The sequence below is a fragment of the Copadichromis virginalis genome, linkage group LG17, assembly GCF_057382275.1.
Source record: "Copadichromis virginalis isolate Kocher_CV1m ecotype Utaka linkage group LG17, C_Virginalis_male_GT1.1, whole genome shotgun sequence".
In the NCBI taxonomy this organism is placed as follows: Eukaryota; Metazoa; Chordata; class Actinopteri; order Cichliformes; family Cichlidae; genus Copadichromis; species Copadichromis virginalis.
In genome coordinates, this window is record NC_140634.1 from 29,289,717 (window position 1) to 29,313,134 (window position 23,418).

At 41.2% G+C, this 23,418-nt stretch overlaps 3 protein-coding genes across 7 annotated transcripts in view; 2 read left to right on the forward strand and 1 right to left on the reverse strand.

Annotated features, from left to right (window-relative positions):
- Positions 1-3,476, forward strand: part of atp2b1a (ATPase plasma membrane Ca2+ transporting 1a) — a 152,702-nt gene extending 149,226 nt beyond the window's left edge. For 3 of the 5 annotated variants that reach the window (XM_085437802.1, XM_085437801.1, XM_085437803.1), the window contains one exon: positions 242-3,476. In XM_085437802.1, coding sequence (XP_085293928.1) covers positions 242-634 — 393 coding nt within the window. In that variant the 3' untranslated portion in view covers positions 635-3,476. The remainder of the gene's footprint in view (positions 1-241) is intronic. The other 2 variants (XM_085437804.1, XM_085437805.1) reach the window with 2 other exon arrangements.
- A 2,474-nt stretch (positions 3,477-5,950) lies between these two features.
- mest (mesoderm specific transcript) lies at positions 5,951-10,281 on the forward strand. The gene is made up of 12 exons (XM_085436246.1): positions 5,951-6,264; positions 6,481-6,668; positions 6,746-6,825; positions 6,931-7,008; positions 7,102-7,238; positions 7,332-7,390; positions 8,395-8,435; positions 8,583-8,653; positions 8,757-8,858; positions 8,935-9,011; positions 9,354-9,417; positions 9,893-10,281. Exons 2-12 carry the CDS (start codon positions 6,515-6,517, stop codon positions 10,008-10,010), a joined length of 981 nt encoding a protein of 326 aa, XP_085292372.1. The 5' UTR covers positions 5,951-6,264; positions 6,481-6,514; the 3' UTR covers positions 10,011-10,281.
- A 212-nt stretch (positions 10,282-10,493) lies between these two features.
- copg2 (COPI coat complex subunit gamma 2) lies at positions 10,494-22,194 on the reverse strand. Its single transcript, XM_085436245.1, has 24 exons — positions 22,007-22,194; positions 21,384-21,436; positions 21,184-21,264; positions 21,016-21,087; positions 20,848-20,927; positions 17,399-17,474; positions 17,189-17,281; positions 16,953-17,039; positions 16,653-16,810; positions 16,418-16,551; positions 16,238-16,305; positions 15,867-16,055; positions 14,100-14,195; positions 13,705-13,948; positions 13,457-13,532; positions 13,231-13,334; positions 13,003-13,128; positions 12,839-12,907; positions 12,532-12,713; positions 12,305-12,434; positions 12,126-12,223; positions 11,639-11,777; positions 11,437-11,535; positions 10,494-10,851 (listed from the first exon to the last, which is right to left on the reverse strand). The coding sequence occupies exons 1-24, from the start codon at positions 22,041-22,043 to the stop codon at positions 10,721-10,723; spliced, it is 2,622 nt and encodes an 873-aa protein (XP_085292371.1). The 5' UTR covers positions 22,044-22,194; the 3' UTR covers positions 10,494-10,720.
- Between the last annotated feature and the right edge of the window lie 1,224 nt (positions 22,195-23,418).

The following is a 23,418-nucleotide window of genomic DNA, read 5'->3' on the forward strand; positions in this document are numbered from 1 at the left end:
TTACTACTAGAAATAACAGCACACCTGCACGTTTCTCTGGGAGTCCGTCCCCCTCCCCCCCTCACAGATTTCTGGTTTTGAAGCACCTAAAAACTCACCTATTCTGGCCCAGTAAAACCTAAATCCGTGGTTTTTATCTGTGGTGTTTTCCAGGTTTTAAAATAGAGCAGCGCACTCTTATCATTACCGAATGTGACTAAATACACCTTTCCTGCTCCCTGTCCCTTCTCCTTCCCTCCAGATCCGAGTGGTGAAGGCATTCCGCAGCTCCATCTCCCTCTATGAGGGGTTGGAGAAGCCAGAGTCGCGATCATCCATCCACAACTTTATGACCCACCCCGAATTTCGGATAGAGGACTCTGAGCCCCATATCCCCCTCATTGATGACACAGACGCGGAGGACGATGCTCCCACCAAGCGCAATTCGGCCAGCCCGCGCAACGCTACCCCCACACCGCCCTCACCCACACCTTCGCCTGCCACCACCGTTGCCCCCACCACGCCAGTCTCTCCTTCCCCGAACCAGAACAATAACGCTGTGGAGAGCAGTAACCACCTCCTCCCCGAGGGCCTCAAGTCAGGAACCCCCTCAGCCCCAGGGAGCCCACTACACAGCCTGGAGACCTCGCTTTGATCTGACCCAGCTCCACACGTCACCACCTCTTTTCTACCCGCCACCAAGGAGCTCAACTCAGACAAATCGAACGGACACTAGGAGCGTCGAGACGAAGGGTTAGACGGAGAGCGGCGTCTTGTGTGAGCTTGGCTTGGGTTGGACTTAAAGAACAGCAAACATTCAGAGGAATGTACGGCTTGGTGTGGATTCTTTGGTCTTCTTTTATTTTTGGTTATTATTATCCCACTGCAACACAAGGACTCTGTCTTCACCCCTCCCTCCTTGGTAACACTTGTTTTTCTCGGTAACAAGGGGTGACTATAAACTAAGATTGAAAGTGACCTGTTTTTATTATTATATTATATTTTAATTGAGAAAGGGAGGTGCTCCTCCTGGCTTGAAGATCGTCTGTAAGAGTTATGAACGAACCTTTAGCTTCTCTTTTATCTGAATGGTGTTGTATATTTATCTCTTTGGCCCTTGCTCATTTTGAAACTTATTTCTGCTCCATCGGCTGTTAATATTTTGAGTTATTTATGTTTTTGGAGGGAAAAAAAGCAGGTCTGTTTACAAAGTTTGTAGATACTTTTTTTCTGTTTGTAGGCAAAGAGCTTCCTGATGTATGATGCAGAAAACTGGGACAGATTAAGAAACGAATGAGAGGATTATTTCAGATACTGCTGTATTTTCAGGAAAAAAAGGGGTGTTTCTATTGAAACTTAACTATTTTTGCCTGCAAGTTTTATTTGTTATATATTTGTAGATAAATATAGAACCTTCTAGCCAAACCGATAAACACTAAGGCTTGTATAGAAAAAAAGAGGTCCATCTGACGAGGTGTTTTCACAGGAGACGGGACGGGAAAGATAATTAAGGCCTCTAGTCCACTAACATCGCTATAAATATTTAACTTCTTCCATTTCTTCGCTAGTTTTCATGTGCACAAAACCTTCTGGAGTTCTGGATTCTCTTTTTCAGTCATTATGTTGTGTTCAGGAATTTCCACATGTTGAAAGGTTCAGTTATTTAAAGGGAGTTTAGAAAATAATCCCAGGCTCTTATTTATCTTGCCGAAAGCTGGGAGGAGGAAACAAAGTCTTACCTCAGAGTCAGATACAAGGTCCTTTATGAAGCCGCTTAAGCGTAAAGTAGGAGTTCTTCTTTCCGATTTGGAACCATAAAATGAAAATCTCTTCTTTTAGCTGGTATGTTGCACTCACAAGCATAGATTAATTTGACGAAGGCCTTGTGGGTGCGTTAACGCTAAAACATGTTCTGCCAAAAGCACCAAAATGACTTTAATCAACTTTTTTGTTCTCTTTTTTTTTTTTTTTTTTTTTTATGACCGCTGCAGTTCAAACTAGCGCTGTATTATCTACTGAACGAGTGTGTCTATTTCTCAGTAAGACCTTCACATAGGCTAAACGTCAGTGTGCCTTGGCTTCAGTAATAATTTAGACAATCTTGGTCCCATCATTTATCGCCTTTAGGAGACTCCTTATGGGGGGAGAGAAAAAAAAGACCTCCACAGCTAAAAGCAGGACCAAAGTCATCCTCCATCTAACATGTGGGGACAGCAGAGACTGATTTCCTCCCTCTGGATGCTTGATAAATACGGACACTGGTCTTTTTCTTTCTTTTTTTCCCCTAAATGGTGCATTTTATTTATATTTTTGAATTTTCTCAGCCCCCCTCCCACTCCCCGCCAATGTAGAATACTGACATTTGTTTACTCAGGCATAGAAAAAGTATTTAATTTAAATGAGAGGGGAAAACCCCTTTTTGCTTCAGAGCTTGTGTATTTAGATAGCAAAAACATCTTCATCTTTGGTCAAAAACAAAGTGAACCATTTTTCATATTTCATTCTCTTTACGCTTTAGGTAAATATTAATTTTATTCCTCTGACTATTGTTGGCATTTTAAAAAATTTCAATCCACCAACAACCACCACCCTATTCAGAAGACTCCTTTAAACCATTATTAATAACAAACGTTGCTGCATTTGGTTTGTTTGTAAAACTATTTTTGACACCTGATGTACTGGAAGCGCTAAAGAATTCGACATTTGTGCATTTTTCAAGAATAAAAGCCGAGGCATACACTGGTATCTATCTGCACAGGGTACTTATTTCATAACGTTCCTTTGGGGAAAAAGAATTTTGATACAAATCGTAATAAAATTGTACCTTTGTATTTTTATGGCAATGCTGATGATACCTTTCATCATACCTAACAAATTTTGGATGATTTGACACCAATCGTGTTCTATGGGGAACGGGGGTTTTGGCCACTAAAATGTTTTGGGATTTTTTTATTTATTTATTTTTTTTGTTCTGGAAGATTCATCTCAGGGTGCAAATGATGTGAAAGAGAACAGGCCTCTCTTTAGTTTGCATTTTAGAACACGCTTAAATGTTTGGGATGGTGCTTGCCAACCACACACAAGGGATAAACTCGGGCAGCGGGCTGCAGATTTTTCCTGCAGCCGTCTGGCCGGCTTCACCTGAAGGGCCGCGGACAGGGAAGTGGAAGGTGGAAATGTAAAGTCATAAATGGTTTGTTTTCCTTGTTTTACAGACGACAAAATAGCAGCTAGGATTGAGAGTGAGAAATTGGAAAAAAGCGAGAGGAATCCATGTGAGGAGTTTGTTCTGTAGCTTCTTCCTGTAATGGGAATGAATGTTTTTTTCCATCTGTTTTATGGATTATTATTTTTTTATCTTTTAACATTTGGAAATAAAAGTACTTCATGTCTGTTTTATCTTGAGCATTTTAAATGGATATCGTGATTGGATTTACATTTGAAACTTGTCGAGTAATGTGTATGGTTTTTAAAAATAAAAAATGTATTTAGCCTAACTGCAGGGCCATGTTTGTCATTTATCATGCAGTGTTTCACCGTTTTGCAGTTCTCAAATGTGGACTGCGCTGTATTGAAAATCATCATCCCTACAGGATGGAAGGAAAACACTTTGTAGAAGGTCTGGTTTTCATCTACTTGATTTTCCTCATAATAAGACTGTATTTTTTATTCCTGCACCATTGCCAAATGTCAGAGTGGCCAATACTGGCAATAAACACACTCTGCGCCTCACCAGTTATGTCTTCCTAGTACTGACTGGGACCACCTTTTTTCCTCTAGAGCTGCCTAAATACTTAACTGCAGGAAATTTCCTCTGAGATTTCCTCCATAATGACATGACAGCATCTCAAAGTTGCTCCACATCAATGACTCCAATCTCCTCTTCCAGCACATCCCAAAGGTGCTCTGCTACACTGAGATGTGGTGATTGTTGAGGCCATGTCAGTACAGTGTACTCATTTTCATGTTCAAGAAACCAGTTTGAGATTATTTTAAGCTTTGTGACATGGTGTGTTATCCTGTTCCAATCAGCCATCGGAAGATGGGAACATTGTGGTCATAAAGGGATAGACATGCCCGGCAACACTACTCAGGTAAGGTGTTTAAGGTGCCCTTAAATGATGCTCAGTTGATACTAAAGAGGCGAGGAGTTTGCCAATAAAACGTCCACTGCAGCATTACGTCACAACCACCACAAGCCTGAACTGGAAAGGCAGGGTGGATCCATGCTTTCATGTTTATGCCAAAATCATTCAAAGCTTTTCCGGTGTGGTCATCTGCTGCTGTAGCCCATCTACTTCAAGGTTCAACATGTTGGGCATTCAGAGATGCTCTTCTGCATACTTTGGTTTAACAAGTAATTATTTGACTTGCTGTTGCCTTCCTATCAGCTAGTGAATTGCCACTCACTGGATATTTTCTCTTTTTCACATCAATCTGTAAATCCTACAAGGTTGTTTTAATGAGCAACTGAACATCTGTACCTAACAAAGTGACCATTGAATGCTTTGCCTTGGCCACCATTGTCTTAATAAATAAATTCCGTTGCTTTGTTTTGTTTTTGGACAGATTTTCAGACTACAAGTGTTCATAATTGAAAAGTCACTCTGGCTTAACTTGGTAAGAGCTGTGTGGCTTATTTTGAGTGTTTTCTTCAAATAACTGTTGTGTTTGTGGACAATGACAATAACGGGCTGTGATGAGTGGAATTTTCGCAACAGTTGGAGACTATATTATTTAAATTAGTTGCGGTAATCGAGTCCTGTTTGACAGTCGGTTTGTTTATCTGGCAAATTCAGAGATGAAGTGTATTGTGAGTAATGTGAGCAGTGTACAATGGCAGCTTTGTGAAAAAATGTTTGGAGATAGCTCTCTCTGCTCCAACAATGCCAGGCCTGACCTTTCTTTGCTGAAGTAAAGAACTAAAGACTATGGTTTAGTTGTGTGTGTGTGTGTATATATATATATATATATATATATATATATATATATATAGATATAGATATAGATAGATATATATAGATATAGATAGATAGATCTATATATATCTCCAGGGACTGCAAATGAGCTAATAGTTAAATCTGCTACAGTGCATCTTTGCTGTTAGGAGAGAAAACACGGTCCTCTGAAATTAAAATATAAAAATATGGGTGCCCGAAGAGGTTTTTGTCTTCCCCTCTCCTTTAAAAAAACTACTTTTACTTTTGCCAATGAATGACTGACTGATAGAATGATTGTAAATCTATACTGATTTTTAGGAGATGCGTTTCTCTTAAAAAAGGTTTAAAAGATGTACCAAAGGGACCCTTTCATGCATATATCCACATCCAGTACACAGAACATGACATGCACTTAAAAAAATGTTTGACATACATACATTTTATATGTAAAATATTATATTAAAATACACAATATGCTGAAGCAAATATTTCAATATGATAAAAACATAAAGAAGAAGAAGAAGTGAAAAATAAAATTATTAAGAGATTAAAATACCTAAATATGTCAAAATAAAACGTTTTTTATTTAAAAATTAAATAAAAACAACAACAATGATAATGGTAAATGGTCTGTATTTGTATAGCGCTTTACTTGGCCCTAAGGACCCCAAAGCGCTTTACACTGCACACAATCATCCACCCATTCACACACACATTCACACACTGGTGATGGCAAGCTACAGCGTAGCCACAGCCACCCTGGGGCGCACTGACAGAGGCGAGGCTGCCGGACACTGGCTGCCAGACACTCATTATTATTATGGAACTGACTAAATCCTCAATATAATAATAAAATAATTTTACTTTATTTTATATATAAAATCAATGTAAAAGACAAAAAGAAAACAGTCTTGCTGGATCAAATTTCACATTTTTAAGATGTTTTCCAGTCAATGAATGTAGTCAGAAACGATAAAATGCTGTTGCACATCCAGACCGGCAGGTGGCACTGTGCTTCTCTCCTGCAGTCAGCCCATCGAAGATCGTGTATAATAACGGCTAAGATGATGATGGCTTACTTAAGTGTTGACTGACAATAACCACAACCAACTAAGCTACTCGCTTCAGTCTCTTTCCTCGTGTACGTAGCGGCAGAGTGAGACCTCAGTGAATTTATTTTAATCTTTGAAAAGTGTCGCCTTATTCCGCTCGGCAGGAAATTCCTCCGCAGTAATGGATCCCAAACACGGGGCGAAGGTCTGCTGAAGACGGGTCACAGTGTTTATGAGAGTACAGCAACCTGCAGCAGCGTCGGTCTCGTAGAAGTAAACCGGTCTGGTGGAAGGTTGGAGTTGTAATGACTTATCGATCATTTATAGATAACTGACAGCGGGTTTGTCTCCTTTAATGAGTTGCACAGTGATAAATTACTGTTGCAGTGCAGGCAGCAGGAAGACATGGCCTTTCCTCCCCCCTTGCATCTGCGACAACTTGTGCATCGATGCGAATCTTGCAGGTTTCTTATCTAACGTGTTGTCGCTCATGCGTCCATCTCTCACAGGCAGGAATGCGACTCCCTCACGGCTGAGTTCAAGATGAGAGAGTGGTGGATTCATGTGGGTTTGATCTGCATCCCTTTGGTGGCCGTGTACCTGCACATCCCGCCCCCTCAGCTGTCCACTGCGCTGCAGAAGTGGCACAGTGCTGGGAAGGTCTTCCACTTCAGAGGCTGGAAAATCTTCTACAGAGGTAACACGTCAGTCTTAGTGCTACCATAACATGCCAGTCAAGCACAAATATGTCTTTGATCTGTGGTCTCTTCTCAGACTCTCTCGGTGCTTTGGGGAGCTCAGATGTCATCATCCTACTCCATGGCTTCCCCACTTCCAGCTATGACTGGAGCAAGGTGCCCATCTCTCTGCACATGCCCAGTGGATAAACAAATGGAGAACTGTAAGGGTGTGTTTGGGACCCCCACCTATCCTTTCTTTTTCCCCCTCCTCTCATACAGATCTGGGATCCGCTCACACAACGATTCCATCGTGTGATTGCGCTGGACTTCCTCGGTTTTGGCTTCAGTGATAAACCGGTGGGTGAAAGCTAGATACAGAAAATCCATCATTATACATCGACTGATTAAAACGTGTCTAACATGTGTTTTTACTGTGCTGTAATGTACCAGCGGCCCCATAAGTACTCCATCTTCGAGCAGGCCAGTGTGGTTGAAGCCCTGGTGGCCCACTTGGGTCTGAGCAACCAGCGAGTGAATCTGGTGTCCCACGACTATGGAGACACCGTGGCCCTGGAGCTGCTGTACAGGTTGGTGGTGTTTTCATGCAGGCTGCCAAAACAGTGTAAACTGATAAACTGCTAACCTGCTGTGGTTTTTCCTCTGTCCTTCTTCCAAACTAGGAGTGACCAAAATCGCACAGGTCATCTGACTTTAAACAGCTTGTGTCTTTCCAATGGAGGTACAGTGCGCTCTGTTATCCTTGGCTTTAGTATAAACAGAAGCTGCAGCTCAGATTTTCTGTTTGTTTTACATTTAAACTGAATATGTTAAGCTTTTTACAAAATCTATCCATTCAATGCTCTTTGTTTTTCTGAAGTCGGGTCGTGGTGGCAGCAGACTCCTGAACCATACTTTCCAGTTACTTCTGGAGGATTTCGAGGTGTTCCCAGACCAGATGACATATATAATCTCTCTAAGCTTCTAGATTTACCCCGGGTGTCCTCACAGTTGTCTGTGCCTGGAAAACCTCCAAAGGGAGGTTGCCAGGAGGCATCCATACCAGATGCCCAAACCACCTCAGCGGGCTCATTTTGCCACGCAAGAGCAGCGGCTCTACTCCAAGATCCGTCTGGGTATCTGAGCTCCTCAAACTGTCTGCAGGAGGAAACTAAGCTATTTGTATTCATGACCTTACTCTTTTGGTCATTACTCAGCCTTGGACCATCAGAGATAGACGGTCCAACACCCACAAGGACATGGACACGGCCCTCACTTTGGTTATACAAGGACCTGATGGCCCGTAGCAGTGGGCTCAGAACCCCTTACTGCTGCAGTACACCACACAGATGCCCACAGAGAACCTGGTCCTTACATAATTGACACTGGTGTCTTGTTTTGGTCCCTTTTTCATTGGTGACAGGAGCCTGGTTGTTGCAGTGGCCACAAATCCTCTGCAGGGAGCTTTTAGGTAGACCAGCCGAGTTGTTCTCCCTTGGTTTCCATATCTGTGCATTTCAGCCTTCAATCTGCGTGGGCAGCATTTATGAGGGGAGCTTCCACCCTTACAGATTGTTTTGCTAGACACTGTCTTGGGTGGTTACGAGGGCAGACGAAAACGAGAGCTGCCAGATTGATCGCCAGTTGATGTAGCTCCTGATATTTGAGCGTTAATAATGCACGTCATTCCAGATGTTGTTCCGACGTGAAAGTCACAAGCGCTGCTGACACTTTTCTTCCTGACAGGATTGTTCCCAGAAACGCACCACCCACGGCTGCTGCAGATGGTGAGTCACGATTGTTTGCTTCATCCTGCTTTTTCCAGCCCATGTTACTAAATAAGCTGAGGAGGATGGAGTGAAATTTAAGGGGAGCTGTTTGAGTGGTAAACTTATCCTAGAGACATTTCTGTCCTTGTTTCTGTCCTCCAAAAGCTTCTGAAGGACTCGAGTTTTCTGGCTCCGATTCTGACGCGCCTCACTAACTTTGTGATCTTTCAAAAAGGGTAAGAGAGCCTGAGCCCTTTAGCACCAGAGTTAAAGCTGGAGCCCTGCATTAGGACATTACATAATTGGATAATGGACTTTGATTCGTTTCCTCACCGGCAGGATAGGAGAGGTGTTCGGCCCATACACGCAGCCCACGGACGCTGAGTTTTGGGACATGTGGACGGGGTTACGCTACAATGATGGCAACTTAGTTTTGGACAGGTGCGTGTGCCTGTTTGGTCTTTTGGCCTTTGTAACCTGCTCGCTCGCTTCTAACTTTGCCGCTCTGTCTCCGCAGTATTCTGCAATACATCAACCAGAGACTGAAACACAGAGAGCGCTGGGTGGGAGTGCTCACTTCCACGTATGTCCCACGTAAGTTCACTGTTGCGTCACATATCCCAATGTGTGTGTGTGTGTGTGTGTGTGTGTGTTAATAAATCAGAGGGCAGCTTTTGTATGGGCCAAACAATTTCTTATGGTGTCAGCAGCCTCAGGCAGAGAGCTGCTGATGCTAAGCTGCTTAGTCCATCTGTGATTGGAAGCTCAGTGCGTGTGTGTGGCATAGAGCTCATGAGAAATGCAACATCTTGGGAGAAATAATTCCAGTATATGCCTTTTAATTTAATCCCACTCGTCCTGTACCGCTCCTCCATTTCTCAGTGTTCCTCTTTCCATTTTTTTCCCCTCGCTCACCGTCTTCCTTGTGTGTTTCAGTGCACATGATCTACGGACCCCTGGACCCCGTCAACCCCCACCCCCAGTTCATCCGTCTTTACCAGTGAGTGCTCCTTCATCTGTTTCTTTAACCCCCACACCCGACAATCCAGATTATCCATAATGCCCCCTAAACTGGGGTAACCTTAAATGTGCTGAGTTTCCAAACTGCTTTGACAGATAAAAAGCAGAGCACCTAGCAGGTGATCCATCTAGGAATGTCATTTACCTCAGTGCACCTTGCAGTTGGGGCTGCGAGAGTTTGCAGGACATTATGTTAAAGAAGGAAGAAAACCATGTGCTGGTGACATTTAGGCAGCACAGCAGATTAGGGAGTAGCTTCGGTTGCCTTGAAGGCTGAGGCTGAGAATGGCTCTATTAATGTTTTAGTTTCTCACCCAAAAGTTAGAAAAATGTGCTAGATTTATTCCCTCATCAGAGCTGAGGATCAGTCACAAATGACTAGCTTTAAAGCTCTGTCTTTGTGTCCTTTGTGGCATGTTTTATTGAAACAGTCCATGTTTTTTCCATTTCCTCAGGAAGCTGGTCCAGAAGTCAACAGTCACAATTTTGGACGAGCACATCAGTCACTACCCTCAGCTGGAAGATCCCACTGGCTTCTTAAATGCATATTTCAATTTTATTCACTCTTTCTGAAAGGAAACCAAATGCAACTGATTGTAGAACTATCGGATTATGTGTCGTACCAAATTGAAAGACGCACACGTGGTGCAACGAGCGATCGTGATGATTGTACCCAGATGAAATGCTGCATCGGCCTTGCGATTTAAGCAAAGCTAATTTACCAGCACCAATCCCTGAAATGTTCATTACTACCATGGAAAATGGGAAATGCAGGCTAAAAATGATTGTATTTAAATAGGTGGAGGTGACTGAGGGAGCACGGTAATGTCAAGTAATTTGAACTGGTGTCATCATTGAGTTTATTTGCGGGACACTCTTGATTCCTTCCAGTTTGTGTTGTCTGTCCTGCTATCAGCTGTGATGAATTTTTATATAATTTTCTATATTTCTCTCGATGTCAGCAAGTAAATGTCAATTTTTCTTCAAATAAAACTAGTTTTCTAAAAAAAAAAAATTTTCTTGATTTCCAACTGGAATAAATTAAGCAGCCAGAACTTGGACAGTCATGATTTATTGTAGTTTTGACAGATAACAAAACATGAGGACCAGCAGAAAATATAAAGAAACAGCGAGAGAACACTTTTTAGTTTATACACTAGAAGTAATAAAACATTCATGAAATAGAATTTCAGATCTGTGAAGAACTAAGTGACGTTTCAGGTGGTTGAACAGGGATGAAAGGTCTTCTAGTCGCGTTGGCACAAAGCTGTATGACGACCATTTTAACCCACCGAAGCCAAGATGACATCGACGACGTTCTCGTCTCCGCTACGAACCGTCACCTGCATGGTGACGCCGTCGGCCAGCGCGAGCCGAGCCCGAACCAGCACGTCGTGACCGCCGCGAAACACACCTTAGAGTGAGAGTGGAAAAGTTTTTACTCACAACATATACACATATTTACAGTATTTCTGTGAAGGTTCTCAGTCATCCAGGTCATCGTAGTCAAAGGAGCTTGGAAAGAAAAGCGTCTGGACTTCTTTAGGTTGCTTGAAGATGTTTCACCTCTCATCCGAGAAGCTTCTTCAGTTCTAAGGTCAAATGGTGGAGAGTCCCAGATTTAAACCCAGTGGGAGTTTCCCCCCAAAGAGGGACAAAAGGACCCCCTGATGATCCTCTACCTAATCACATGAGCCAAGGTGTGAAAGCGGGTGTGGGTCCCAATCAGCCAGGGTTTCGGGTGAGCTCATTGTGAAACCTGGCCCCCACCTTATATGTGATTTCCTGAGATCGGATGGCCCAGGATGTGAGTGGGTGTTAAGGCGTCTAGGAAGGGATCTCAAAACTGGATTATAGATGAAGAAGCTGAAGAAGCTTCTCAGATGAGAGGTGAAACGTCTTCAAGCAACTCAAAGAAATTTACAGTATTAATATTTTATAGATCAAGTTGAAGTTAAACTTGCATACAGTTATCAATATCCTGATATCAGACACTCACCAGCAAGGAAGAGGACGTGTGAGTTCTTATTTTCAGGAACTTTGTCGGAGCGCTCACATGGCTGCATTCCCAGGAAGTTGATAATGTTACCCACCGCCTCTGCACACAAAAAAGTTTCACGACAGTGGTTTAGGTCAGTTTATCCTATACATGCTAACTAAATAAAGGTTATATTACAAAATTAACTTCTAATTGTCCGTACCATCCAGAGTTCGTACAGATGCCAGGGCAAAAGTTTCTTCCTTCTCAAATTCGTCTCCTACTTCTTCCCACGCTGCTCCGAAATTTGGTTTCAGAACCTTCTGGATGTGGTCTGCAACCGTTACCTCTAGATCCTCCAACTAAAGAAAGTCGCCCAAAACAAAGGAAGAGGTTTAGTTTGATGCTAAAACATGTTAACCGCCAACGCTACCCGTCCGCCTCCTCGTACACACCTATGGTATCAATTTCAAAACCCTCGTTCACGATTTTCAGAAAACCTGACCCCTTACCTTCACCTTGAGATCGAGGTCACTGAGATTTAAACTTGTCCATGATTTTTAGTAGATACACCTGTGGTATCGATTTGAAGCTGCCTCATTTTTGCGTTAATGCATTCACACGTCAGGCAGCAGGATAATAAAAATACTCCTGCCTTTTTACAGCTGAAGGGCAAATATAAATAAAGTCACACATTTTCTATTACATACCACATATTCATCATCATAACCGTCATCGTCAGGCTCTCCTGTGTTGGGGTCGCAGTCCCTCACCAGGTACTTCATAGTACAGCTGAACGTACAAGACACTGCGAACAGACAGGAAGCATAAATCACCCAAACTTGGCATTTAAGCAGCTTAAACACTGGTGATGTCTGAATGTTCGTACCAGCTGTGGGGTCGTCATCGGGAAGCCGGATCAAAGTGTAACAAGAACCAGGCTGACTGTATGGGAGGCTTGGGGCAGGGACACAGTGTACGACCTCATAGGCCTCCGAGGGCTCCATCTGCACCACCACCTAGAAGAAAGAATCAAACATATTCACACGTTTCATATGCTGATATGTTTAAAAATATTATTAAACTTCAGGTAGTTGTGAAACAAAACTGCGGTACCTTCTGCAGCAGCTGGTCGTTTAGAGTGTTCGTGCAGTCGAACTGGAACACCATGTGTCCGGCGAACGTGTGTTTGATGCAGCGCACCACGTATTCAGTCTCAGCCTCCGTCAGCTGCACCGGCTCCGAAGACTTGAACAGCGGGCCGAGACCCTGGAATTCTGGGATGGCCGCAAGTTGTTCTGGCAATGATGTGAACAAAAACAGATGTAAGACGAAGCAGGGATTTTATCAGCTACATCGAAATGACCACAAAGGTGAACGCACATCTCCAATCATCGCAAAACAACAGATGCTGTTCATTTACCCTGATAAATGTCCTGGCGTGATGGGGCCAGCTTTTCTGGAAGCTTGCTTGTAGCGACTGGGGCGATTTCTGAGCGGACAAATAAAATTGTTCTTAAAGATCTGATTCCTGAACGTGACAGTTTCTCGGTTACTAAAAAAATAAACAAATCCCTGTGGTCGTACCCGTTTTCTGCTCTGTGATTGGAGCAGTGGCCAGAGGGACTGTCTTCATATCAAAAGGTTTCTCTGAGGGCTCCAAGGTGTACTGGTGGAGGGACTTCTCCAAACCAGGAATGGAAACAGAAAGTCCTGAAACACACATACAAGGAGACTCAGCACATCACCTGCTGAGTGCTTGACAAACAAACTGCCTTGACGGCTCTTTTATTTTGAAAACCAACTGCAATTTACCATTAAAGATGTAGGCAGCATTCAGAGCCTTCTGCTTCTGCTGGAGCACGTTCATGTAGAAAGTAGCTCTGTCGCGCACCTCATCATCACTGTCCATCATACACCTGTGCAAACAGAGCTGTGTTAAAAATTATACCGCACTGACACACAAAGAGTTTATCCACTGTGTACTTTCAAAAGTGCACACACGCGCACACACATACACTCAAACAAAACCAATGAATACCTCTGCAAAAGAACCAGGACACTTGGCAGCAGATCATCATTCTGAGCTCCAAATTTAGCCAAAGCGCTGACAGCAGCTAAAAGTGGAGCATGACACAAACAAATGTTTTATCTCGTTAGTAAATAGCCTAAAAAAAATTGGAAGAAAATTAACTAAAGCTGCCAAAATAAGAAGTATCAGCCTCTGCCTATGGATGTTACAGATTTAAGGTCAAACTTCTGGGGTGCATGCTCTCCTACTCGTCTCACCTGCACGGACAGCCTCGCTCTCCAGCACCACTCGGTTGAAAATAAAGCGAATGTACTTGGAGGGCTGCGGGGTGCGTGGACCCTCTTTACCCATCAGGTGCAGGATCTTTGTGGCAAGCACAGTGTGCTCGCAGTCCTCGATAAACTCGCACAGATGGGCCAAGCCCGTCTCTTTGCTCTCAGGGTTCTCCTCGATGATGCTGATGATGCAGTCCACGATGGCCCGCTTGTACTCAAATCCACCCTGCAGGGAGAGAAGAGGTTTACAAAAAAATATTATTACAGTGACTCATTGTAGTATGCAGATTCTATATCTGTTATAAAAAAAACAAACACACAAGAAAACTCAAAAAGTCAAATGCCCAATGTAGACAATACACTTTTATATGACTTACATCATCTCTGAGCATGTTGGACAAGAAGTTCATCATGACGCTGTGCTTCCTGGGATACTTCTGGCAGAGAGCACTGATGGCCTGCACCACAACCACCTGAAATAAAAACACACATTTAGGACATCAGAAATCAGAACAAAGGTAATGGGATTTGTTTTTAAGTAGGAGCAAAGCACTAAAACTCATTTTAAAAATTGATCTTTTTTCTCCCAAAAGAAGCTAATATCCAGTTGTAATACCACAATGACACTTTTCATCTACAACCTGCATGTTTTCATGGCTGGTTTCCATAATATTGCGATTTTTTTGTGTGGCAATATTATATCGATACAGGGACACCAAATATCGATGTGTTATTTTAGAAAACGCAAACGCAAATTCAGTACTATAAAATCAACTGGTTATTTACTCCACCAGATGGTGCTGTTCAGGTTTTTTCTAGTGACCTTCAGCGTAGAGGAAGAAGTTGATAAAGACAGCGATATTGGAAAAAGAAATCAACAAAGCACAGCGAAAATTTAACCCAAAGGTATGAGCTTATTTTGGATTTCCTAACCAGGACAGGACAAAGGGCACTGATGGCATTTAACCCTTTAAGACCTACCATAGAACCAAGTCCGCCAGAGCTTATATTATATGTTTACATGTTGCAGAGCCATTTTTGGGAGCATTTCAAGTTGCTATACATCAATACAACCATTACAGCCTAAATTTTAATAATATGCATGCATTAAGTGCATAGTAATGACATAAATTGCAAAAAGTGCAATAAACTACAAAAAAATTGAAAATCGTTTTTGTTTTTTTAACATATATTTCTAATTAGAGAAATTTAAGAGGCTTATCCCTCAAAACTGTAAATACAAAAAAGTTGCACAAAATAGTTTCCCACCACACAAAATTTATTTTGAGTGTCTTCATAGTTTTATTTTTGAAATACACCAATTTCTATACACTGCAGGAAAAACAAAAATAAATATTATAGTGCAAATTTGCAAAAAAGCAGCATATGCATCAAAATAAACTATTTCCAGCAGTGCAATTTGAGTCCTAAGCATCCCAGAAACGACACAGAAAGTCATAAAGTCAAACATAACTTTTAAAAACACCAGTATAGGCTCATGAGGCCTTGATGGTAAAAAACTACATTTCCGCGAAAATGACGTCACTTCCGGTTTCGGGCAGGTCATGGCGGACATGCGACAGTTCGTGCTGATGGACGTAGGAAGTGTTATGAACAGCTGATCGGATCGGCAAAGCGTGTTTCTGGAATATTATGGTTTTGTTGCTGCAAGTGCTTTTTAATGCAGTTTTTGCAAAGCTATATGTGGAAGGAAACTGTGACTTAGGACAAGCTGATGGCATAAAGATGTAAGTACAACTCCTCCGGTTTCATATGCAAAATAAATTATTGCGTTAGCTCACGTGGTTGCAGTGCTACCGGGATTTAAAAATAGCTACGCAAAACGGAGCGTGCCCACTCTGACCGGTTTTAAAGGGTTAAAAGCACCAGACAGCAATAACATTTTCTGGAACTGCTACAAACACGAGGGGTCGTCTCATCTGCCACCATCCTGCGACAACATTAGCAAGGAATGGCAAAGCTAGCAGAAACAATATATCCCAATATAACTTATATATACTCAGCATATTGCAGTTGTTTAAAATTGCAATAATATTGTATAGTGATTAAGCCATTGAGAAAATATTGTAGAACTTTGTGCCTGAGAATATTTATGTGCATTATTTAAAACAAAAGCGCCTGACCTTGAACTCATCTGAGATCTCTGAGACAAAAGAGGAGATCTGCTTCATGAGCCGATCCACGCTGCTCTCACTGCCAGTCTTCAGAAGAGTGGTGATGGCTAGCGTGGCAATGCTGCGGTTAGAATCGGTGATCAGGTTCTCAAGGTCCAGGTTGCACGCAGTCACGGCTGATGGATGCTTCATGGCCACCTAGTGGACACAAAGGAAATATTAATGTAGTTATACTACATCCAGAGTTATGTTTTTAATTGTAATAGGTTATTTTTATGTTGCTGTGATTAAACAACTCATGGCTGTTTATGCATCAGTGTTTGATACTTAAACCTTAAAAAACAAGCCATATTTTGCAGGAAGGGAGTGTGCAGCTGTACCTTATTGAGGGTCCTGACAGCAGCGTATCTTAATGCAGCTTTAGGAGAGCTGCAGAAGAGCTGCAACACTGCAGGAAGACATACATTTAAAATGAGATTGATGCAGTAAGACAAAAATTGCTCATTTACAATATAAACTTTTTAGCACATTTATGAATAATATGTGAGTAAACTAGTAACCTGACACAGCAGGGGCCAGCTCCCTGGCAGTGCAGTTGGGCATATGGACAATAGCAGAAGCAGCCTCATACACCACCATCTCATTCTTGTTCCTCAGGCAGCTCTCGATGAAGTCAAACAAGGGGCTGTCATGACTGTAAATACGAGGATAAAACCCATGTCAACATGACATCAAGACTGAAATTTAGTATGCCCACATATCTTTTGTGTATCAAACTGCTGCTGGTCTACTCACCCTCCCTCTGTCTCGTCCAGCAGTTTACTTGCAATCCGGATGAGCATGCAGTAGGCAAAGGGAGACTTAAGACCAGACTTGGTGAACTTGTTGAGCATCTTGGTCACAGCGAGGCGGTCATTCTTCCTGAGGTGATACAACAGGCCCAGGGCGTGGTACTAGAGAACAGGACACAAATAAGCAGCCACTTTAAACTAATTTCTATTCAGGAATAATATTCACTATTCTCAATATTAACCAAATGAAGCAAACCGCACTAGAAAACATTAATTCTGTAGTTTTTCTTCTGTTCCTACCCACCTGAACCATGATGTTGTCACTGGAAGCAGCCTCCTGGGCTTCATTCACCCAGCGCTTCACCACATCATAGCTCATCTTCACCATGTGCTGAAGAATTGAAGTGGAAAGAACATTATAGTCCACCATGAAGGAAGTGAATAACAAACTTTTAATTGTGTAGAAATGTCAGAAAAATCTCAAAAGAGATTTTTTCTGAGAATAACACTGAAAGAAAAAAAAATGAGCCCAATTCATACCAGCGAGGAGACCAAAGCTGAACTGGACACACTGGGAACCTTGTCAACAATAGCCTGCTTCATGTATCTCTCAATAGCCTGCAGCATGGTCGTCTGTGGGAAAGACCGAAAAATTAAAAGATGCTTCTGTTTCTTACCTTAAAAACATGACATTAATAAGAAAAGACAAAAGCAATTTCCTCTTCTGAACAGAAATTAAGCAGCACTCACATCTGTAATCCTGCAGAGAGCTCTAATGGCAGGTCCTCTGTATACATCCTCCTTCCCAGTCATGTCTTTGGTCAAGCTATAAAATACCAGGCAAGAAATAAATAAAGACACTAGAATGCCAAAAGAAAAAGCACACTATTGCAAAAATCATAATTTTCTTTGCAAACAACTTTAAGATATTGTTCTCATCAGACTTTATACCATCAAATATTCCATTTTGCTAGTAATAATGGTTAAGAGGTGCACTGCTAGTACAACTATAAAACTGGTGTGCAAATACTTTTTGCTTATTTTTACTCTTCTGTTTTATTTGAGAAATAAGAAATCAGTATGTACATAAATGTATACATAAAAGCTAGGGGTGCAACGATACACAAAATTCACGGTTCGGTTCGATACTTTGGTGTCACGGTTCGATATTTTTTCGATACAAAAAAATGTTCATGCCTTCTTAATTTGTCATTTATTAAAATTATAAATATATATTTTAACTCAAAAGTACAGTTTTTAAATTTAACCCTAACCCTTGTGCGTGTTTCTTATTTTGACAGCGAATGCGCACCTGCGGACCACTTATGTGCAGCCCTGGTTATTTAGCTCGTCATATTGCAGCCACAGAAATTCTTTTGTCCATGAAACCATAAAGCTGCACTTTCTTTTTGCCTTATAGTCTGATTTGTCATAACTTCTCCGTTTTGTGGTAAGCTTTTCTTTGGCTGTCACTTCTTCACCCTGACCTGTCTTATTTGGCTCAGCAGAACTAAAATATATATCTGTCTGTGAAGGTTCTCAGTCATCCAGGTCATCGTAGTCAAATATAAATCCTGCTGCTTTTACACACGCACTCACATAAGCTCAGCGATTCTCTGCGCGATCAACCTCTCACATGTTTAAGCTTGCTGCGGGAGATTTCACTTGTCATTAGGGCTGCTCGATTATGGCAAAAATGATAATCACGATTATTTTCACTGAAATTGAGATCACGATTATTTGACGATATTTATTTCGTCCGCCAGAGCTTTTTTTTTTTTTTTTACATGCTGTAGTGCCATTTGTGGGAGCATTTCACGTTGCTATACATCAATACAACTGTTATAGCCCATATTTTAAAAATGTGTATGTATTAAGTCCATAGTAACTACATTAATTGCAAAAAAGTGCAATAAACTACAAAAAAAAATTGAAAATCGTTTTTGTTTTGTTTTTTTACATATATTTCTACTTGGAGAAATTTAAGAGGTTTATCCCTCAAAGCTTTAAATACAAAAAAGTTGCAAAAAATAGTTTACAACAACAGGAAATTTATTTTGAGTGTCTTCATAGTTTTTTTTTTGGAGATACAGCAATTTTTATATACTGCAGGAAAAACAAAAAAACAATCCTATGATGCAAATTTGCAAAGAATGTGCATGTGCATCAAAATAAACTATTTCCAGCAGTGCAATTCGAGTTCTAAGGCCTACAAGTAAAAAACTACATTTTCCGCGAAAATGACGTCACTTGCGATAGTTCGCGTTGACGTCTTTTTCAATGTGGGAAGTGTTAAGAACAGCTGATCGGATCGGCAAAGCTGTTTCTGGAATATTATGTTTTTGTTCCTGCAAGCGCTTTTTATGCAATTTTTGCAAAGCTATATGTGGAAGGAAACCGTGACCTAGGACAAGCTGATGGCATAAGATGTAAGTACAACTCCTCCGATTTCATATGGAAAAAAATTTATTGTGCTAGCTTAGCGGTTCAGGTTCTACAGGGATTTAAAAATAGTTATACAAAACGAGGATGCTGCTCTGACCGGCTTTAAAGGTTTAACAATAACAATGTATTGAATAATGACTTTAAAAAATAATATAAAATAGTGTGCAAATACTGATAACAGTGCAAATGTTTGCAATATAAGAAATAAATGAAAAATGTGAACTTTGCAGTGTTGCTCTGTGGTGCAGCTACGACACCATAGCAAAGTTTACACACTGTGTCTACTTGATCCACGTCTGACTCTGCGAACCCATAATGTTTCCACACCACTGAAGTTTTTTTTCTTTACCTCTCTTTTCAACCAACGGCAGTCCACTCCTCTCCAAATAACTTCTGCTTAGCTTTCCGAGCTTCCCTCGGGTCCTCTTAATTGTTGTGACGCGTGTTCGAAATGCAGAGCAGTGCGCTTGATTTGCCACACGGAGCAGCGCGAGTGTAAAGCATGAGGGAGGGGCTAATAATCGGCTCAGTCATTTTTAATGATCGTTGAAAGCCCAGATCGTAATCGTGATTAAAATTCGATTAATTGAGCAGCCCTACTTGTCATGTTTGCATAGTAAGCTAACGATTAATAAGACGATGTCAGAGGAATTGGTGCACAAATTATCATCACTCACAGATCAGTGCTGTCGCTCTCTATACACAGTTTGCACGATTGCAAAGTGAAAGCAAAAAAACAAGCACAAATTCAAACGCGATTTCAATATGTCACATATTGACAGTGGCTCACCGATGCCAATGACATAATTACCCAGCTACATTTCTGAAAGAATGCAAAAGCATTGACACATATTTTTTCTTCCTACAATAGCCCGACAGGCAGGGAAGAGATAGATTTTGGTAGCCCGACTGAAAAAATCGCTAGCCCCAGGACGTCGGGCTAGCGATATTGCAAGCCCTGTATCTGATTGAGGAATCACTCATCTTTGGAAAAGAGAGTTTATTACAGAGAAATGGCTCTTTCCAAAATAAAAGCTATACTATCCGCTTCTTCTGGGCTATATTCTCAGCAGCATAAGGAGAATCATGTGCTAACAGCTGTCTAAATGACTCGGCTAAAGTTAGTAGCATGCTTGTTGTTTTTGTCTTTGCACTAGGATGATGTCGGCGTAAATGTGCAGTCATATTCGTTGTGTTCCCACTAGTGCTTTCAGGTTAATCTCGTTGAAATGACCTTAACGCCACAACACGGCAAATCTCCGTTAACGAGCTACCGCCGATCGCCCCGTGCGTGGGGCTAGACGGCCAACACGTTAACGAGCTAACTGCGCTAACACACTAGTTCCCACCCATGTAATTGAGCATTGCATGGCACATCCAACATACTGTTTTACTTTAGTCCATGACTCGCTTACCTTCAGGGTCATACGTCACATGAAAACCAAAATAATTCCAAACACCACATCTGAATGAGGGTGGGGGAGGTGCCCTGCGCTCTTCCTTCTGACTATGCTGTCTGTGTTGAGCGCTCAGTGGATCTGCGCTCGACAGTGCAGCCTAGGCGGAGTAGTCAAACGCAGATTCACTGAGCGCTCAACACAGACAGCATCGTCAGAAGGAAAGTTGATAAAATAAATTACAAATGTTGTATTGTTCGATACATATGCGTACCGAACCGAAAGCACTGTATCGAACGGTTCAATATCGATACGAATATCGTTGCACCCCTAATAAAAGCCATTTAATGAACAAACCTGCTAGTGACGATGATGACATCCTCAGAGATGTTGGCCATCTCTTTGATAGTTAGATAGCACATCCTCCTCAAAGTTTGCTAGAAGAGAAATAGCATAAACCTGAATTAATTAAAAAGAAATGCTTAGCCAGTTAATTAGAGATCAAATGAATAGGGGACCTCTTACATCATTGGACTGAAAGAGCCTGGTCATTGCAAAGAAAGCCTCAGTGGCCTCTGTGGTCCCAAAATGCTCCCCCTGTGTGAACAAAGATATGAGAATGAGAGAAGATGGTGTCATGAACTCAAAGCCATACAGACAGCATAGTTTTTCTACCTTTTTTTTTTTTTTTACCTGGTTGAGGAGATAGATAATCTTGGTGAGAATGTGGAGGCATCTTCTTGGATTAATGGGAGTCTCATTGAAGATGCGAGCCTGTAAACAAAAAACACACTTTTTATTTCAGTACACTGAATATTCTTTGGTCCGTTTTTTTTTCTTTGTTTATTGTGAGCGAGGAACACGTTTTCAACAGCACTGATCTTAGGCTTTACCTCCTGCAAGACCGCACTCTTCTCCAGGTGCTGGAAAGGGTTTGAGCCACTTCCTAATGAGTTGAAATAGTTGTGTTAGAAAAATAATCCATTAAAACTTTACTGAACCTTATTCAAAGCAAACACATATATGAAGGGGTAGAGAAGAAATGGGCAATGAGAAACCAATAAGATAGAATCAATCCTGCTTTATATTAATTTGAGCTTCTTATTAGCGTATGTTAGCTTGTGGATATCTGCAAATATCCAAACAGTCTTCCTTAACGTCAACAGAAACTGGTACAACTTCCACTCATATAAATTGGACTTGGGAGAGAAATGACAACATCCAGCTGACGATGCTAATACGGTCGGCTAACGCTGAACTACAGAAAACCGATGTTTTAGTAGCTGTGGATTTAAATGCAACGTCAACTCAGTTTTTGACACTCTCTTTAAACCATTATCTTAATCATACGTTTGTTTGCAAACCACATTTATCGCTCAAGGTAGCTGACAGGTAGCGTAGGTTTACCTAGCTAGTGAGCTAACAGGCTAGCACCGCTTTAGCTTCCACAACATAAAGTCCAATCAAGACTATTCAACGGTAACAACCGTTTAAAATTACAATTCTGCAGTCTTACCAGACTCCTCGTCTTTCTTATCAAATTTTTTAATCATTTTGAAAGCGCGAAGCTGACAGATGAGGCCAAAAGCAGCTCTCAATCTCGCAACAGATGAGAAGCTACTTCCACGTAGCCGAAGTGAAAACTGACGTCCGGTGGCAACGTCCACGTCGACGGAAGACACGTCAGAATATTTCCGCGTAAGGAGCGGCAGGGGGCGCTTCTGACACATCCTGACGGTTACTCGAATTAAAAAGTCCCACGAAAACAACAATCCATGCATAATAATCCTTGTCCCAACCAAATTGCATTTAATGTATAATAATAAAAATAAGGTATAAACAAGTAAATCCAATTTTTGTTTTGATTTTGTTAACACATTTGTCTCTTGTCTCTTAAGTGATTATAAACCAATTTATTAAACATCACCGTTAAAAAACAGTAATTATTCACTGCAGGCTTTGTGCCATGACATTTGTGGAAAACCTATTTAGCTGACACAACTTGTAGACCAAAGGCCCTTTTTCAGTCCTTTTTCACATTTTGTATTTCCACAGTCTTTTCTAAGTAGATTGAGTGAGTTACTCTAACCAATGCAACCCTATAGCTATATTACCTAAAGAAAAGAAATTCATTTCAAAATTGCCGTCCCCTATTTACACAACTACATCTACCATGAACTTTCACAAGGGTTTGATCTCCTGCCTTCATAATAGTTTGATTATTATATAAATAGTGTATTTGGGCAAAGATTTGAAAAATAAATATAATACTAATATTACAAAAAAACCCAACAAAAATAAATAGATTTATTTAAAAAATTGACTATTGAAACGTCAGGCAAAGTAGTTTTCAAAAGTTGCTTGAATTGATATATATTAAGTATGAAGGTGACTAATTTATTTAACAGTATTTTTAGCTACTAGAGTATTGGTAACAGGGCTGAACCAGCTACAGCACAGAACAACTAAAATATGTCATGAAAAGTTTACCTTTGTTGCCTGAACTGAATAAACACAGCAAACACAAGCTCCTTGAAGATCAATCTCAAGCTAAGCAGCTACAAACAGCATATATCATAATCAGAATGTGACGATGAGGTGCTACTTCTGCGGGTATCTCAAGTGTCACAGTATAAAAAAAAACAACAACAAAAAAGTCATTAACGTGGTAAACCAAATTCTAATTTTAGTATGAAGTAGTCAAGAATTTAGAAGAAGGTGCTGAGGTACATCACAGTAGTCATATTTGATTTAGGAGGGTAATTGCACTTGGATAAAAAGGTGTTTTTTAATGTGTTTGTCCTTGTTTTAATTTACAGGTATGTCTACCAGAGGGCAACAGGTCAAAGAGCAAGTTTCCAGGGTGAGAACTGTTTTTTTTTACTGATTTTTCAGGTTCTTGGGTGGTATCTTACGTTTTCTATGCAC

What these genes read in the sequence shown, in the direction of transcription:
- mest (XM_085436246.1), top strand. Translation starts at nt 6,515, where the DNA reads ATGAGAGAGTGGTGGATTCATGTGGGTTTGATCTGCATCCCTTTGGTG. An exon ending in GCCCTGGAGCTGCTGTACAG is followed by an intron (nt 7,239 to 7,331) that starts GTTGGTGGTGTT and finishes CTTCCAAACTAG; the next exon opens with GAGTGACCAAAATCGCACAG. An exon ending in CACTTCCACGTATGTCCCAC is followed by an intron (nt 9,012 to 9,353) that starts GTAAGTTCACTG and finishes TGTGTGTTTCAG; the next exon opens with TGCACATGATCTACGGACCC.
- copg2 (XM_085436245.1), bottom strand. Translation starts at nt 22,043, where the DNA reads ATGATTAAAAAATTTGATAAGAAAGACGAGGAGTCTG. An exon ending in TAAGAAAGACGAGGAGTCTG is followed by an intron (nt 21,437 to 22,006) that starts GTAAGACTGCAG and finishes TCAACTCATTAG; the next exon opens with GAAGTGGCTCAAACCCTTTC. An exon ending in CTCTCTGCAGGATTACAGAT is followed by an intron (nt 17,282 to 17,398) that starts GTGAGTGCTGCT and finishes TCTTTCCCACAG; the next exon opens with ACGACCATGCTGCAGGCTAT.